General features: G+C 37.8%; 1 protein-coding gene across 8 annotated transcripts in view; it reads right to left on the reverse strand.

Moving 5' to 3' along the window:
* kalrna (kalirin RhoGEF kinase a) overlaps nucleotides 1-14,254 on the reverse strand; it is a 758,514-nt gene that overhangs the window by 135,911 nt on the left and 608,349 nt on the right. The window contains exon 1 of one of the 8 annotated variants that reach the window (XM_039757413.1): nucleotides 6,586-6,774. The exons of the other annotated variants lie outside the window; for them this stretch is intronic. Within the exon in view, the coding sequence (XP_039613347.1) occupies nucleotides 6,586-6,673 (88 nt within the window). The 5' untranslated portion in view covers nucleotides 6,674-6,774. Of the gene's footprint in view, nucleotides 1-6,585; nucleotides 6,775-14,254 lie in introns of those variants that run through there. 8 annotated transcript variants of the gene reach the window in all.

The following is a 14,254-nucleotide window of genomic DNA, read 5'->3' on the forward strand; positions in this document are numbered from 1 at the left end:
CACTTTTTTAAAAATTAAAAGAGTTGAGCAAACAATTTAATTTAGGAATCTGCCTTTGAGTTTGTTTTGTTTCAACTTTAACTTAGCATTACCCTATAAATTAGGTCTAAGTTCATCTATATGTGTACCGATGTCTGGTCTGCATGATAATTATCCTAGAAGATCCTTCAGTGAAAAACCAAAGCCAAGATATCTGTAAAGATATTTAATGGAAGTTCTTAATACTCAGGAGAACAATAACATCATAATTACAAAACAGTGTGAATTAGAGCATATTCTTACTCAATTTGGACTCCCTGTGGCATAATGAAGAAGAAAAAGAATATTACTATAAAGAAGTTTTGCAGGAAAAACATGATGTGTCAGATATTGCCTGAATTTCGGGTAATCCTGAACAACTAGGGCAGATGTGGAAACAGTAGAGTGCATGGAGGATGAAAAATTTGTGACTGGTTTAACAATTTCATTACATTCATTAGTTAATAAAAGCTTGTAAGTGGGACTTGTTAGGTGGAGTGGACAAAAAATTTATGAAAATTCACTGTCCCCTCAGTTGTGATAATGTATGTTAGCCAAAGGCTGCTTTACGAAAAGGTGAATTATGTGAAATACTATGTCTTATATATTTTATATATTTGACAATATTTTAAAATGCTTAACACTGTACATGCAGATGATACACAAAAAATAGGAATCCCTGTATTTATATTATTAAGTTATGTCACTTTCTAACTTGCTTAATCAGACCAAGGTAGCAGGAATGCTGGAGCCTATCTCAGTTAGCACAGGGCGTAAGCAGGAAACAGGGCACAAGTTCATTATAAAATTTCATTTAGAGACATTGATCAGGTAAAGACTAATTATGTAAGTCATGCAGTAATGACACTGGTCTGTGAAAAGTCTGAATTCAAAGGTATAAAAATGAATTCTAGACAGTTGTGTAAGGTCTCAGAGAGTGGTTATCAATTACAATGCAAAAGAATGCTTTTTCAGTATTAAGAAGTGCATTTGCAATATTTGCTGTATCATTACAACTTAAGTGAAATTTCAGTATATGAACTGTCACAGGTCATGCTATTCACAGTGCCCATCCAAAAATGTCCATGTTGTAGATAGAGCCCATTTGTTATCTAACAGGATAATTCAACAGATTATATTTATATTGTCCATGTTTAAGTCTAAACATTTTGGTTAATTATGAATTTCCCAATGAGATTAATATGAAACATGCATTTCATAATTTCTGTTATATTAAGATCAGGAACTTTGCAGATGTTTTGTTTGGTCTTATCCCGACTGATCATGGTTATCTTTCCATGAGCAGCAATAAATCTCCACTAGCAAAAGAAAAGGCTGATGTCCTTAAAATAAAAAGGGGATGTGGAATATCACAGGATGTGTTAATTGATAAGCACTTTTATCTGTATTTGAGAATTAAACAGTGTTCAAGAAGCTTGTTTTTTGTAAATTATTGTGAGTCACTGTACAGAACTTTTGGTGGGCAGTGGATCAAAAGAGCCACTACTTTCCTCTGATGGCAACACAAATTAGATGATCTACAAGTCTCCGACTTAAAGTTTAAATCCAAACAATATATTCAAACTCTTTTCGCTGGTATTTTATTTCACAGAATAATAATTTCTGTACTGTGGTGGGTTGGCACCCTGCCCAGGATTGGTTCTGCCTTGTGCCCTGTGTTGGCTGGGATTGGCTCCAGCAGACGCCCGTGACCCTGTATTCGGATTCAGCGGGTTAGAAAATGGATGGATGGATGGATAATTTCTGTTTGTTTGCGCTAATGTGATCTTTACTATCATTTTTTGAGACTTTCAAATTTTAGTACTTTCATTATCTCTAACCTGCTCTGCATGTGTATCGCGCCAGTGTTTTTGAATTCTTTACGACGTTCTACTTTGTCATCTACTCTTTGTCTTTTATTTCCAGCCCCGGGCGTGATTAAATCTCTTGGCGCAAAGTCTTGTATCGCTGGATGTGAAAGTGTTTCTCTGAGAAAGTCACGTCTTGTCTCTCCTCCCAAGATTTTTTTTATTATAATAGAGAGACATAAAATTAGGATGTAACTTCAGGGGCATTGAATAAACACAGTTTCGGCAAAAACTCTTTCTCTATGATTTCTGATAACGTTAGGATTATCAGAAAAGACAAGACACCCATGCTTCTTAATGAGATGAAAGAGCAAATAAAATATTCCAATCAAGTTACATGAAATATTAAATGCAGGTTCTTTCCATCTTAAAAGCAAGTGTTCCTAAATAAACTACCAATTGTAGGTCAAATTTTCAGAAAACCACTAGAACTGCTCACCTGGTACCAAACATTGTTATTAGGCTTTCAGCAAGAAAAGTACAATTTTTATGGTCCAGAACTGTAAAGTACATTGCAAAATTATTTTATATATACTATATTTATTAAGATCACCCAGTTTAAAAAACAAAACAAAAACAAATAATACCCTTTTACTGTCTAGGTATTGTCAGCTTTGGAGTTTTAAAGCAAAGTCATCCTTTTGGATCCCATGTTTGGATAGACTGCAGTGACTTGATCGTTGTTCATACTGATATCTTTCTCTATCAAAAGAAGGAGAAGATCAAATGGCCATTCTTGTCTACATAGGTTTTTGAGTTTAGATTTAATCTAAATTTTGCACAGTGCTTGCTGTTGATTAAGGAAATAAGGCACTGATTTTCAGCAATTTAGATTGTGTTAGGAAACACTAAATTAGCATTGAACTCTATGAATATACCAAACTTTGCTTGGGTACGTCCTTTAAGGAAGTTTATGTAGAATTTAATACTCTCAGCTCTGCTAGTAGACCCAGTCTGACAGAGCGCGAATGGCACTGAAAATCTGAAACACAAATCCAAGACTGGTCCCACTTTTTCTCCCAGAGCAAGTGGACCTGCATGTTGACCGAGGTACGATCTCACAGATGCTTATGGTTTATTTGCTTATGTGCTGACTTGAGAAACAAAAACTGCTGTGCATTGTGAAAATGTGAAAATATTTCCTCAGTCACAGAAATCTACAACCTTTTGCACAGTTTAAAATTGTGCTAATCTCTTGACCAAATGAAACTCAGCTTTAACTTTAAACTTTAAATGTAAAAACACAAACAGGAGCTATCTTTGTAACTGTGAACCATAAGTGACTATAGAATATTTAATGTCAGTAACACAACTCAAAATCAATCCCAATTTGAAAATAAAACTATAAATTCTAAGCAGTATAATTAATTTGAATACTTGAAAGCAATATTTTTGGTATTGTTAATATGTACATATATTAAGATATAAAAAATATTTTTCAGTATTCCTGCCTTACATCTGATACAAAATGGATAGGCTCCTGCACCGGTGGCCCTGAAATGGTTCAGGTGTAAGTGATAATGGATAGATGTATGAATATTCTTCAGTAAATGGCCTACTCTACTGCTGTACCGTGCAAGTCATCTCTGAAAGAAGTTCAAACTAAATGTGTTCAACAGCTTTAATATGACTGGCTTTAAGTATACTGATAACCAATCCACAACTTCAAATCAAATCTTTTTGGCACAATAATTTTACAATAAAATGTTATTTTTTGTTTGCTTAATATAACCAATAAAATCAAGTGCAAATTGTGCAAATTAAAGATCACATGCAGTGAAAAAATGTGACATATAATGTAAAATCAACAAACTAAATAAAAACACAGGCTCAGTTATGGGAAGCACTTTCTGTCCCCTGGTGGTGGTAGTGGAGGAGAGAATGAAAACAAAACAGATGGCCATTATAAACAATGCCACATATCCTCTCCCTGCACATCTAGGCAGCAAATTATTTAGTAGAAGTGTGTTAAGTAAAACAATTGGCGCTCCTTCATACCTACATCAATACACCTTATAAGAGGAGAATGGGGAAGGAAGATAATTTATTCCCCAGGCGGGGGGCCAGATCGGATCATCAGACAAATTGTCTGCAGGACAGAATAATAAATTTGTACCCAGCTGGTATGATTGAGCAAAATTATTAACAGAAGCCAAGCATTGGGAGTTGTTTCATCCCCCATTAACCAGGTAGCAGTAGTCCTCCTATGGCAACCCAATAGGGACACTCAAAGGAGAGAGTGCCAGGGAGTTGGAGTCTGGAAGTGAAGCCCTGTCTGGGTTCCTGGGTACTGACTCTGGGCTCTGTTGGGGAAGGTCTTTCCCACTTTCTTTATGGCCGGAAGTGCTTCCTCGAAAACATGGTGCCCTACCAGAAACATTCCTGGGTCCAGCTTAAAAGGGAGCACACGCTGCCTCACATCGATAAGTCAGAGTCTGGAGGCAGCAGACAGCTCTCAGCGGAGGCAGAAAGGAGGAAGAATTATTTGGCTTTTTGTAGAATTGTGTGAATTTATCATCCTTGTGCCTTTTGTGAATAAATACCTTTATTTTGTCATAACAACATGTTGGATATTACTATGTCTTGGGCTCGGTGGCGCCCCCTTATGGTCACTATCTTTATAATGTCTCGCTGTGACTGGGACTGTTCTTTTTATCTTTAGTCAAGACAGATGTTTCCTTTCTATTTAGCCATTATGGTATTTATTTGAGAGGGGGTTTGTTGTTTGTCAGAATAATAATATTTATGTATTCCTTTATTTATTAAGGTTCAGTAAAAAGCCACAAACAAATAATGACCAACCAATCGACTGACCAATCTGCCTATCTATCTAATTCATGAACCCCATTGTGGTTACTGTCTGTTTGACATTTGTACATTCTCTGTGTTTTGGTGGGTAAGACAGCAAGCTCTTTCACTTAAATCCTAAAGATGATTAGTTTAGTGTGTGACTTTATTGGTATACTGTTTGTAAATTGTTACCTGCATTGTGGTAGTTCCTACCAATATTGCTTATTCAAATAAATTGACTCTTATTTTTGAATAGTGCGTGTTATACTGTACATTGTGTAACAGCCCCAGGGGGCTTCCATAGGTTTTCTATTATAAAGTCATGTCAAAAATATCACTTATCATCTCTTGTGACCCAGAATTGGTTGAAATGCATTCATAAATTAACAGATGTACATACAGCATATATCTACAGTATATAAACACAAAGGCACACATATACAGCACAATTATATATGTAATATATTCATTAACAAAAAATGTAAATTGAAAAAAGTCTATAAATATCACCAATGTCTGCTATTTTGAAAGTTGTTAGACTTGCTAATTGTGTAGTTTACAATGACTGTCTTTACCAGCATTCCTATTTACATCTCAGTGCATTTCCTCATAGTATCTTTGTTGCTGCGACAATAGAAAGAATCCTGACAGACACGTTTCACCTACAGATTTCATTCCAAAATCGCCAATATGTTAAAGCGCTGAAGGATATTTCCATAGATTTCAAGATTGTTGTAAATGTTAACTCTAATGCTGTTAAAAGCAGCTTTATTCAATTGTGTTGTTTTTTTAACTCCACACATTTGAGCTCTTAAACAAGCACTGACCCAGGTCCTTTCAAGGTAATACAGTAGCGCATCTTTGACACTATAAAATATTGATCTAGAGCCTACATAAAGTTATCAGTAACAACCACAGAAACAGAGACAGTAGTAATCAATTACCACAATTATTATTATGTATATTGGAGATTTCATTATTCAAGTCAACTTCCCAAATCAACAAGCCATTGTAAGATGATGGAACTGGTAACAAATTGCAAAAAATTATATACTGTATGAAGAGAAAATGATTTGTAACCAGGTATAGGAATGATTACATAATGACAGCTTCTTTTACTATAGATTTATAGCATTATTACAATGTGAAAGGTTTGTTATAATAATAATAATAAATTATATTTCTCTAGTTCCTTTCCCATGGTCAAGGTGCTTCATAACTGGTTAGGTTACAAATAAGGTAACTAACCTAGGAGGGTGCAAGTGATGCTGTCTCACATAACCATTCCAATTTATGTTAGGCATTGTAGTTTGGGAAAGAGTCAATTTAATAATAAGGTGAATGCACACTGGGGGTTTATTAACATATGACTAAAAAAGCAGTGCACCTACCATGACCCTCGCCTCCTCCCCCTGCCCAATAACCCGACCCCTGCTGCTTCCAGTAGTGATATGCAGGACTAGAGACAATAATACCATTCTGAAACTTTACATCCCCCTACAATGACACAATCACTGGAAACAGGTGTAAAGCTAAGACCTCCACCTCAACATGTGAGCGAATCCAATCACTGCCTGCCTAATGAGCAGCTCCTTAAATATCTGCCGGCAAGTGCGAGAATATTATTTTTAAAACATGAAGTCAGCCTGATTAGACATATGTTAGTTACAGCATTGAATCAGCAGGTTGCTGAGCAAATCAGAAGGTGGCGAAATCCACATTTCGCAGTTCATCGCATCGCCCTAAAAACGGAGCCAAGCCTCCCCCCTGATGTACACTGAACATTTTAAACGACAATCTTCAGTGTGGGCGAAGTGTTCTTTTTGTAGTGACAGCTCGCAAATGCGAGTCGCTGTGCTATCTCCCCCCTCGCATTCCCGCACACACGAATAAAGTCCAGTGTACTGACCTGTGATGTGAAGGCAGCAGCAACAACATTTAGCCCGAATCCAGCGAAAGCACAAACGGAAGGAACCGCATCCCCTCTCGCTTTTCATTCTGCCTTACTTTTGCTCATTGCAGACCGAAGCTTAAAAGTAGCCCGTCAGAGCTGGCAGCCTGAGATCAGAGCCGCCACTTTCCAGCTCGCTAGTTTACTATGCATCTGGGCCAGTTTCCAGAGCGGGGAGGATCGCGGCGAGCAGGGCGGGACTTTTCGGAGTTTCTGTCTACAGATCAGCAGGACGGAAAAAAAAGAAGAGAAAAAAAAAAAAACAACCGCTTCGAGCTCGGGTTACGCTGCCTTTACACTTGAGAGTTTTAATAGGAATCGGCGAGATAAAACTTTACTGCACAGTTGCTGGTGACAGGGGTCGGGTTATATGGCATTTGATGGGATAAGCGCGTTACAGTCCTCAAAGGGCAGCAGATAAGAATCAGATCCACAATAACTCGAGTTTATTTGTTGCCAGTTTGGAATCATGAACCTCACAGTTTAGAGTGCAGTAATTTACAGCAAATAAATAAGTAAAAACAAACGACAGGTTCGGCAGCTCCCAAACTTTTTTTTTCTTTTTCATTAAGCCACGGGTAAAAGACGCACTATGCAGTGAAGCAAGTGAAATGCGTTAACTTTTTTCTGCTTATCAGTGTAGAATATTATGATGGGGTTGGTTCTGCTAAACTGCAGAAAAGCATGGTAAAATGGATGGGACGTGGTGGAAGATCTGTCAGGTTAACACAAGAAAAAGTTTTGCATGCATAGAAAAAAAGCAAATAAAACAACATTCTCTATAAAAACTGAAGTGTTTATTGAAACGTGTGAACTCCTCCAACATTTATTCACATTCTGACATCTTAAAGCCTGGAGCTGCCATCATTATACCCACGTAATCAAGTTCAGAGTACCAGGGCCTGAACTCTGTGTCGTTAGCAAAGGCACAAGGTAGGGATTCTTTCAGCATGGGTTGCCAGTCTATAACAATGCAAACGTAATTACACTTGGCCAGTCTAGAATTGTTAATTAAACTAAAATGAATGTCTTCAGGATCTAGGAGGAGAACTGGGGTATCCATAGAAAAACCTACACAGGCAGTGTCCAGGCCAGCATATTAAATTAGGGCTCGAGAGATGCGAGGCAGCAGCACTACTGTGTACGCAAGTCAAAACTGATTCTTCTATACGAACCATGTTTCAATCTCCTACTAAAATGTATTTTCAAATGTTTTAGTAAACCTATTCGATATAAACACTATACAAGTAATCCCTACTTTCTCTGTTCTTTTTCCGGTTTTCTGCACCACCACCACCTGACCAGGGCACCAGGCAGTCGATACATTAATGGATTGAAGGCCAGATGTCCACATGACCATCACCATCTAATTCTTCCACGCAGAGCCAGAAAACCATGAGGACTGATTTAGATCATTTATGTTAGGTACAATGCCCAGCAGGGGCAGGGTGGTCTCATGGCCTCGTAACCCCTGAAGATTGTTTTTTTTTTTTCTGTAGCCCTCTGGAGTATTTTTTGTTTTTTCTGTCCTCCTGACCATCTGACCTTATTTTATCCATCCATCCATCCATTATCCAACCCACTATATCCTAACTATAGGGTCACAGGGGTCTGCTGGAGCCAATCCCAGCCAACAAGGGCACACCTTATTTTATATTTTGTTATTTAGCATTGCCTAATCTTATTTTTATTTTTTATAAACTTTTCTCTCTTCAACTCGAGCTATTTGTATGAAAATGTGCTATATAAATAAATGTTGTTTTTGCTGCAGGGTCAAAGGGAGATAGAGTCTAATCTGGCAAGAAACTAACCATAACTGGGCACGCTCAACAAAATGGCAAGTTAATTAGGCTAACTACATGTCTTTAAACTATCGCATGAAACTGCACTATGTAGCAGAAATTCACAAAAAACATGCCAACTCCATAAACAAAGTACCACAGGTCAGGAATCAAACCTGCCACAGAGATAACCTGGAAAAGTGCCCACCTCAGCTAAAACAGCAATGGTAAATTTTTCTTTTGATTAATTTTCTAAATGCTCTTACAGCAGTCCACAGTTATTTGAGGCAGATACCTAGCCCAGCAACTTTGGCCAGAAGGAGGAAAACCAACCCTAGTCAGGCTGCCAATCCATCACAGGGGACACACACACACACATACTGTACAAGAAATCTCAAGAGTCACTAGTCAAAGTAATCGACACATCTCTGATAGAATAGCAGGATCATAATGGAAAATCCTTATAAAGCAGTACAAGCTATAATATGACCAACTGAACACACACCATCTGTGGAACACAGAACTTACTGGACTGATTTTAGAACAAATTCAGCATTCAATGTAATGCTTTGAAATAAGCCTTAGATTACGTGAAGACAACTGTGAACAATACATATCAATCCACCACCCACCCAAGTCACAGGTCTAATATTGCACGATGCTTCAATTCCTTCTCATTTGGAATTTCTCATTTTTTTCATGTATTAGTATTTACAAGTTTAATATGAGATGACTGCCACCCAAGGGGCTTGGTAATTTCTAGAAAGTCCTAAGGAAATAAATAGATCGAAAGAAGCAAGAAACTTCTACAGCATGTAAATGAGATCAACCATTAGTTTTGGCCATTAGGGGTGGTACACGCTGATAAACTATTTTGAACAATTTGAGTTGTTCAAAACTGAAAGTTCTCTTTTAAATGTGTTTAGTTGCCACTAAAGATTTGACTAAACACTCATCACTTTAGTCTCGGAGTGGACTTGTCTATATTTGCTTCCTGGCCAATGTCGGGTCATTTCTAGGACTCTACTACTACTTTATAAAGCTTGTTTCTACAAAACTCCACAATTATGCTTTGCAGTGTATGTACATTGGAACTGTTTAGAAAAGTGAAATTGTCTGATGCCAGCCTTTACTGTTCCAAAATCTTATCAAGTAACTATTACTGTATCAAAGAGTTAATTCATTCAGATCTGTGGCTCCTACTCTCTGCCTTGGTAGATGAGAAACTCATTTCTACTGAAAGCCCACCTCTGGTCTTTGGCTCTCCAACTGCTGTCCTGTTATTTTTAAGTTTCACCAATCCCTTCTGCTTTTTATGGTGTTGCCACCATGTACTAAGTCAGGCTGCTCACTTCCACAAACTCTATACTGTTCTCCTCCTTTTTAGGTGATTACAGTTCTTAAGTGTGCTTACTGATTAGGAAGAAAGCTTCTGATTGTGTTTGCTTCTAGAAGTTGTTTGTTTTTGTATTTCTTGGTTCTTTCTTGCCTCTGTCAGTGGTTCGTTTTTATTTTTACTGTACTAATTTGTTTGTGTATTTGCTTGTTAAACTTATTTGGTTAGTATACACCTTGGGATAAGGAAAACTGTTAATGCTGTAGTGTAAAATAAATACAGACACACTGAGGGGTGGAACAGTAAAACAATGATTAGCACTGCTGCTTCAAATCTCCATTGCCCTGAATTCAAATCCTAGACTGGTCACTGCCTATGCAGTTTGCACACTGTGTCTGTGCTCCAAGTACGCCAGTTTCCCTGTTCACATTCCAAAAATGTGTAGGTTAATGGACTGTGTGTGGGTGTGTGTGAGCGCGGGTGTGATTCTGCCTCACACCTGATTCTGATAGGATAAGCTCCTACTCAGTAAGTAGGTCTGTTATTGGATGGACGGACCTTAACTCCATGAACTGGCACCGTTTGTGGGGGAGGAAGGAGGAGCGATTGGTTTATTTGCTGCTGTCCACTAACTTAAGACATATTTAAAGTACACATCTGTTTAGAAATTAAAATAGTAAAAGTCCAAACCAGTTTTAAATGAATACAAAGCTACAACAACATTCTGTGCCTTCTGCCAAATTAAACTCGGCCTTTGTGAAAAAAAACTTTACTTATGATGTGAATCAAGGTTTTCAAGGCAATGCCATTTTAACATTTTATATTTATTTTTCACTTCCTTTATATTCTATAACCAGATATCATAATACTTCAATAATGGTCCCTGACTTGTACTCAGTGCTACGATAGGCTCCTCTTGCTTGTGATTCTGAGTTGGGTTTAGGGATAGAAGGATGATTAAGGGGTGAGGTGGCCACATAGTAATTGGCATTTTTGAGTTGTAGCTCTAGAGCCTTCGGATCATATGCCAGCTTTGGCACTCTCAGTTCAGCATTGCATCTCAAGTGAGCGCGTTAGATTAATGGCGAGACTAAACTGACCATTCCACAGAGTTTATTTTTCTCAAGGGGAAAGTAGAGTTTACAGCCTAAACAAATTAATAGTAGACAGACACATATAGTATACACAAAATCTCACAAAACATGCTCTGAAAAGGATAAAAATTAGGTATATATTTTAAGAACTTTAAATTCAAAATTAATATATATAAATGGCAGAAAACAAATCACAGTCATGTTGTTAGTAGACAGCTGGTAAAAAAAAAGACCTCCTATAGTTCTCCCTGAATCAGGTGAAGATGCTCTACAGGCTGAACAAGGAGTCATGCCAAGGGTGTTCATGGTGCCCAGTAGCTTAGCCTGTGTCCTCCTCTCTGCTGTTGCCTCCAGAGAGTCCAAGTTAATACTCAGAACACGGCCAACTTTGATAAATTGGTTGTAATCTCCTGTTTTCATGTTCCTGCCCTAATATACAAACTAAACAAATGGAAAAATGTTCCACCCACACCAATGCACCTGAATCTTCCCCAGAAAAACCAGTTACATTTGGCATTTTTGTTTATGATTTCATTTAATATTTACATCTCAGTCCTGAGTTCTGCCTATCTGTATTCACTCAGGTTGAACACCATACCTCAACTTCCACTCCCTGGCTGGAGACAAGACTCGGGCAAGCCCTGCTTTTCCAGAAGTCCACATCATCTGCTTAAAAGCTGAAGATAAATAACTCAGTAAAATCATTCACCAGGTCTTTGTATTCCTCCTGCTGTCCTAACCCCCATGATTGTAGATTTGACTGAGCACTTCCTCAGCTGGTATGTCCTAGAATTCTAAGTGTGAACAGGAAAAGGTTAGCGGTAGTTCTTTAGAAGGCCACTCGTTATGACACACAACTCTTTAACCCCAAAAACATTTGGTTGGCTTGTATGATGCGAGGTGGGGGTTGCGATTTTGATTGACTTTAGCTTTTGTTCCAGTACGGCTTAACAACGGTGTTAAGGGCACTGGAGAATCAAAAAGATGATCCTTGCTGACAGCCCTATCCTTATGGGAGTAGGCCCTGTGGAGCAACTTGTGCATGAAAGGTGAACTTCAGGAGCGCCAGTGCTATTTTCACCAAGGATCTGTGGTGGTTGAGCACAAGCATTTCCAGGCTTCTCATGATGTAACATCTTAAAGCAGCAGGTCTATAATGAAGTGGATGATATATTGCACGATCAAGGCACTTTATAAATCAGGTAAACTTTCCAAACTAAGCTGAGTGAGCAAATAGGACACTAGCCCATGAGAGGCCAGTAGTCAAACTGCAGGAGGCATGTACAAATAGGTGCAAGAAAACACTTAAACAACTGGGTAGGGTGAAAGTAACTATTTGAAAACGAGAGAAGGCTAAAAGATAGGTCAGTCATGGGACTGCTGTTGTTTCAAATTCTATATGTACCTTTCATAATATGTCACTAACAAGTTAGTTAAATGTGCAGATTACAATAAACAGACAATCACAACAGCAATAACATGTTTGGACAGATATATGGCAAATTCAATTTAATGTAAATAATTTCTTAAATTTAGAATGTACAAATCCATTCCTCTGTATATTTTATATCACTCTTAATCAGGCACTGCCTGTCATGTACAGCAAGGCAGAAACCAGCCATAGACGGGATGTGGCACAGTCAAGCAGACGAGATTACCATAACCTGAATGTTTTTGGGATGTGACAGACAAGTAAAATACCCGAAGAAAACTGCTATGAACATGGGAAGAATCCACCAACATGGCATGGAAGGAGCATTAGGGTTTAAATCAAAGACCACTTTGACATGCAAAACTGTGAGAAAAATAATAGTCTGGCATGGAGTTGCTGATTAGTGCCTATTTTGTAATGTTGCTTCCATTATATTTGAATACACTGCTCATTTTATCTTTCATAGGACCAAGATAAATTTGGCAATAAAAGTGGCATACTGTTGACTTACAATGCTGGATTTTACGAGGAAAAAAAGATAGGGGGCTGCAGAAATCCCCCACAGATCTGTAAAAAGCAAAACTCCATATTGGCTTAAGTATTCCTATTTCATTTATATGACAAATGAAAGACTGAATGTTTGGCAATTATGAGTATGGGTGAGGCTGCTGACTTTTTGAAAGATTGGTTGTGAAACAAACTGCTACTGCACTAATGAGGAACTCAGAAAAAAGAGGTGGCTCTACTTACTCATATGTAGTGTTATAGTGAAAGAAAACTCAAAACTATTCATGTATCTGGGATTCTGGTGCCCTTTAGATACCCAAAGGGCATCATGGGAACTGGAGTACAATATCATTTAATTTTTTCAAGACCACCAGAAGATTCAGTGCTGCCAGTTTTGAAATTCAAGATGGGGTAGTGACACAGTTCCACGAATCCTAAAAAGATTTAAGTGAAATGTTTGGGCGAGAGAACTTGTAATATTTCACAATGAGAGAGGAGCCCATTTAAAATTCAACTTCTGCTGTAAAACTTACTTTAAAGTATTGCTTCATAACTAACCTAAGTCAAGTCAAGTCAAGTCAAGCTTAGGGTGATATTGGTGTAACATTCAAATATTGGTCAGGCAAGGCTAATATAATTCATGTGTATACAGAAGCTTCACCAATAAGGAAGAATATGAATTCTTGTGTGGACAGGAAGATCACTTTTATAGCATGTTCAGCTGCAGTATACAAGCATAATAAGGTATGGCATTTCCACTATTAAAACTCTCAGTGCAGTTACATGTTGTGTGCATGTTTTTTAATTTAACATGTCTTTTAATGAGCAACCTTTACAGCGTGACTTAGCAAAAATGGTTACCTAAATTACTCAGTCAATAGGTACAGTATCTCAAAGTTCTTGTGAGGTGTAACTCGGCCAAGCATGGATGGCTGGGCTGTCATGAGGTTATATTATGCAGCCTGTTTCAAAGTTAAAACTCTTTTTTTGCAATTTTACATTATATATAAGGTGTCAAGTTCTATAACCTACTTATATTTAAGTTGCCAAGTTATACAGCCCATTAAAGAAACAAAAAAGTTACTGCCTAATAGTCCTGGCGACAAATTAGTGGGATAAATATTGTAAACATATTCAAACAGCTCCATCCATTCATATAATGTACCAGCATTGTAACCTTTCAAGGTTATAGGGAGCTTGGACATATCACAGCAGTATTGGGTGCACACACATTATCACACTCATATTGGGTCATTTTAAAGGGGCCAGTTACTGTCACACAAATCTTTGGGATGTAAGAGGAAGGCCGAAGTACATGGAGGAAAAACCCACACAAACAGAAAGGAGAAAGTGTAGAGGTGATATATGCAAGTTCAGGATTTGAACTTGGTCTCCTTGAGTTTTTAAGCAGCACTAAAGCCGATGTTGTGGGTATGTCAGATTCGATTCGCTGATTGTATTCGTTAGTTTCAAGTGC

Source organism: Polypterus senegalus, chromosome 6 (assembly GCF_016835505.1).
Source record: "Polypterus senegalus isolate Bchr_013 chromosome 6, ASM1683550v1, whole genome shotgun sequence".
In the NCBI taxonomy this organism is placed as follows: domain Eukaryota; kingdom Metazoa; phylum Chordata; class Cladistia; order Polypteriformes; family Polypteridae; genus Polypterus; species Polypterus senegalus.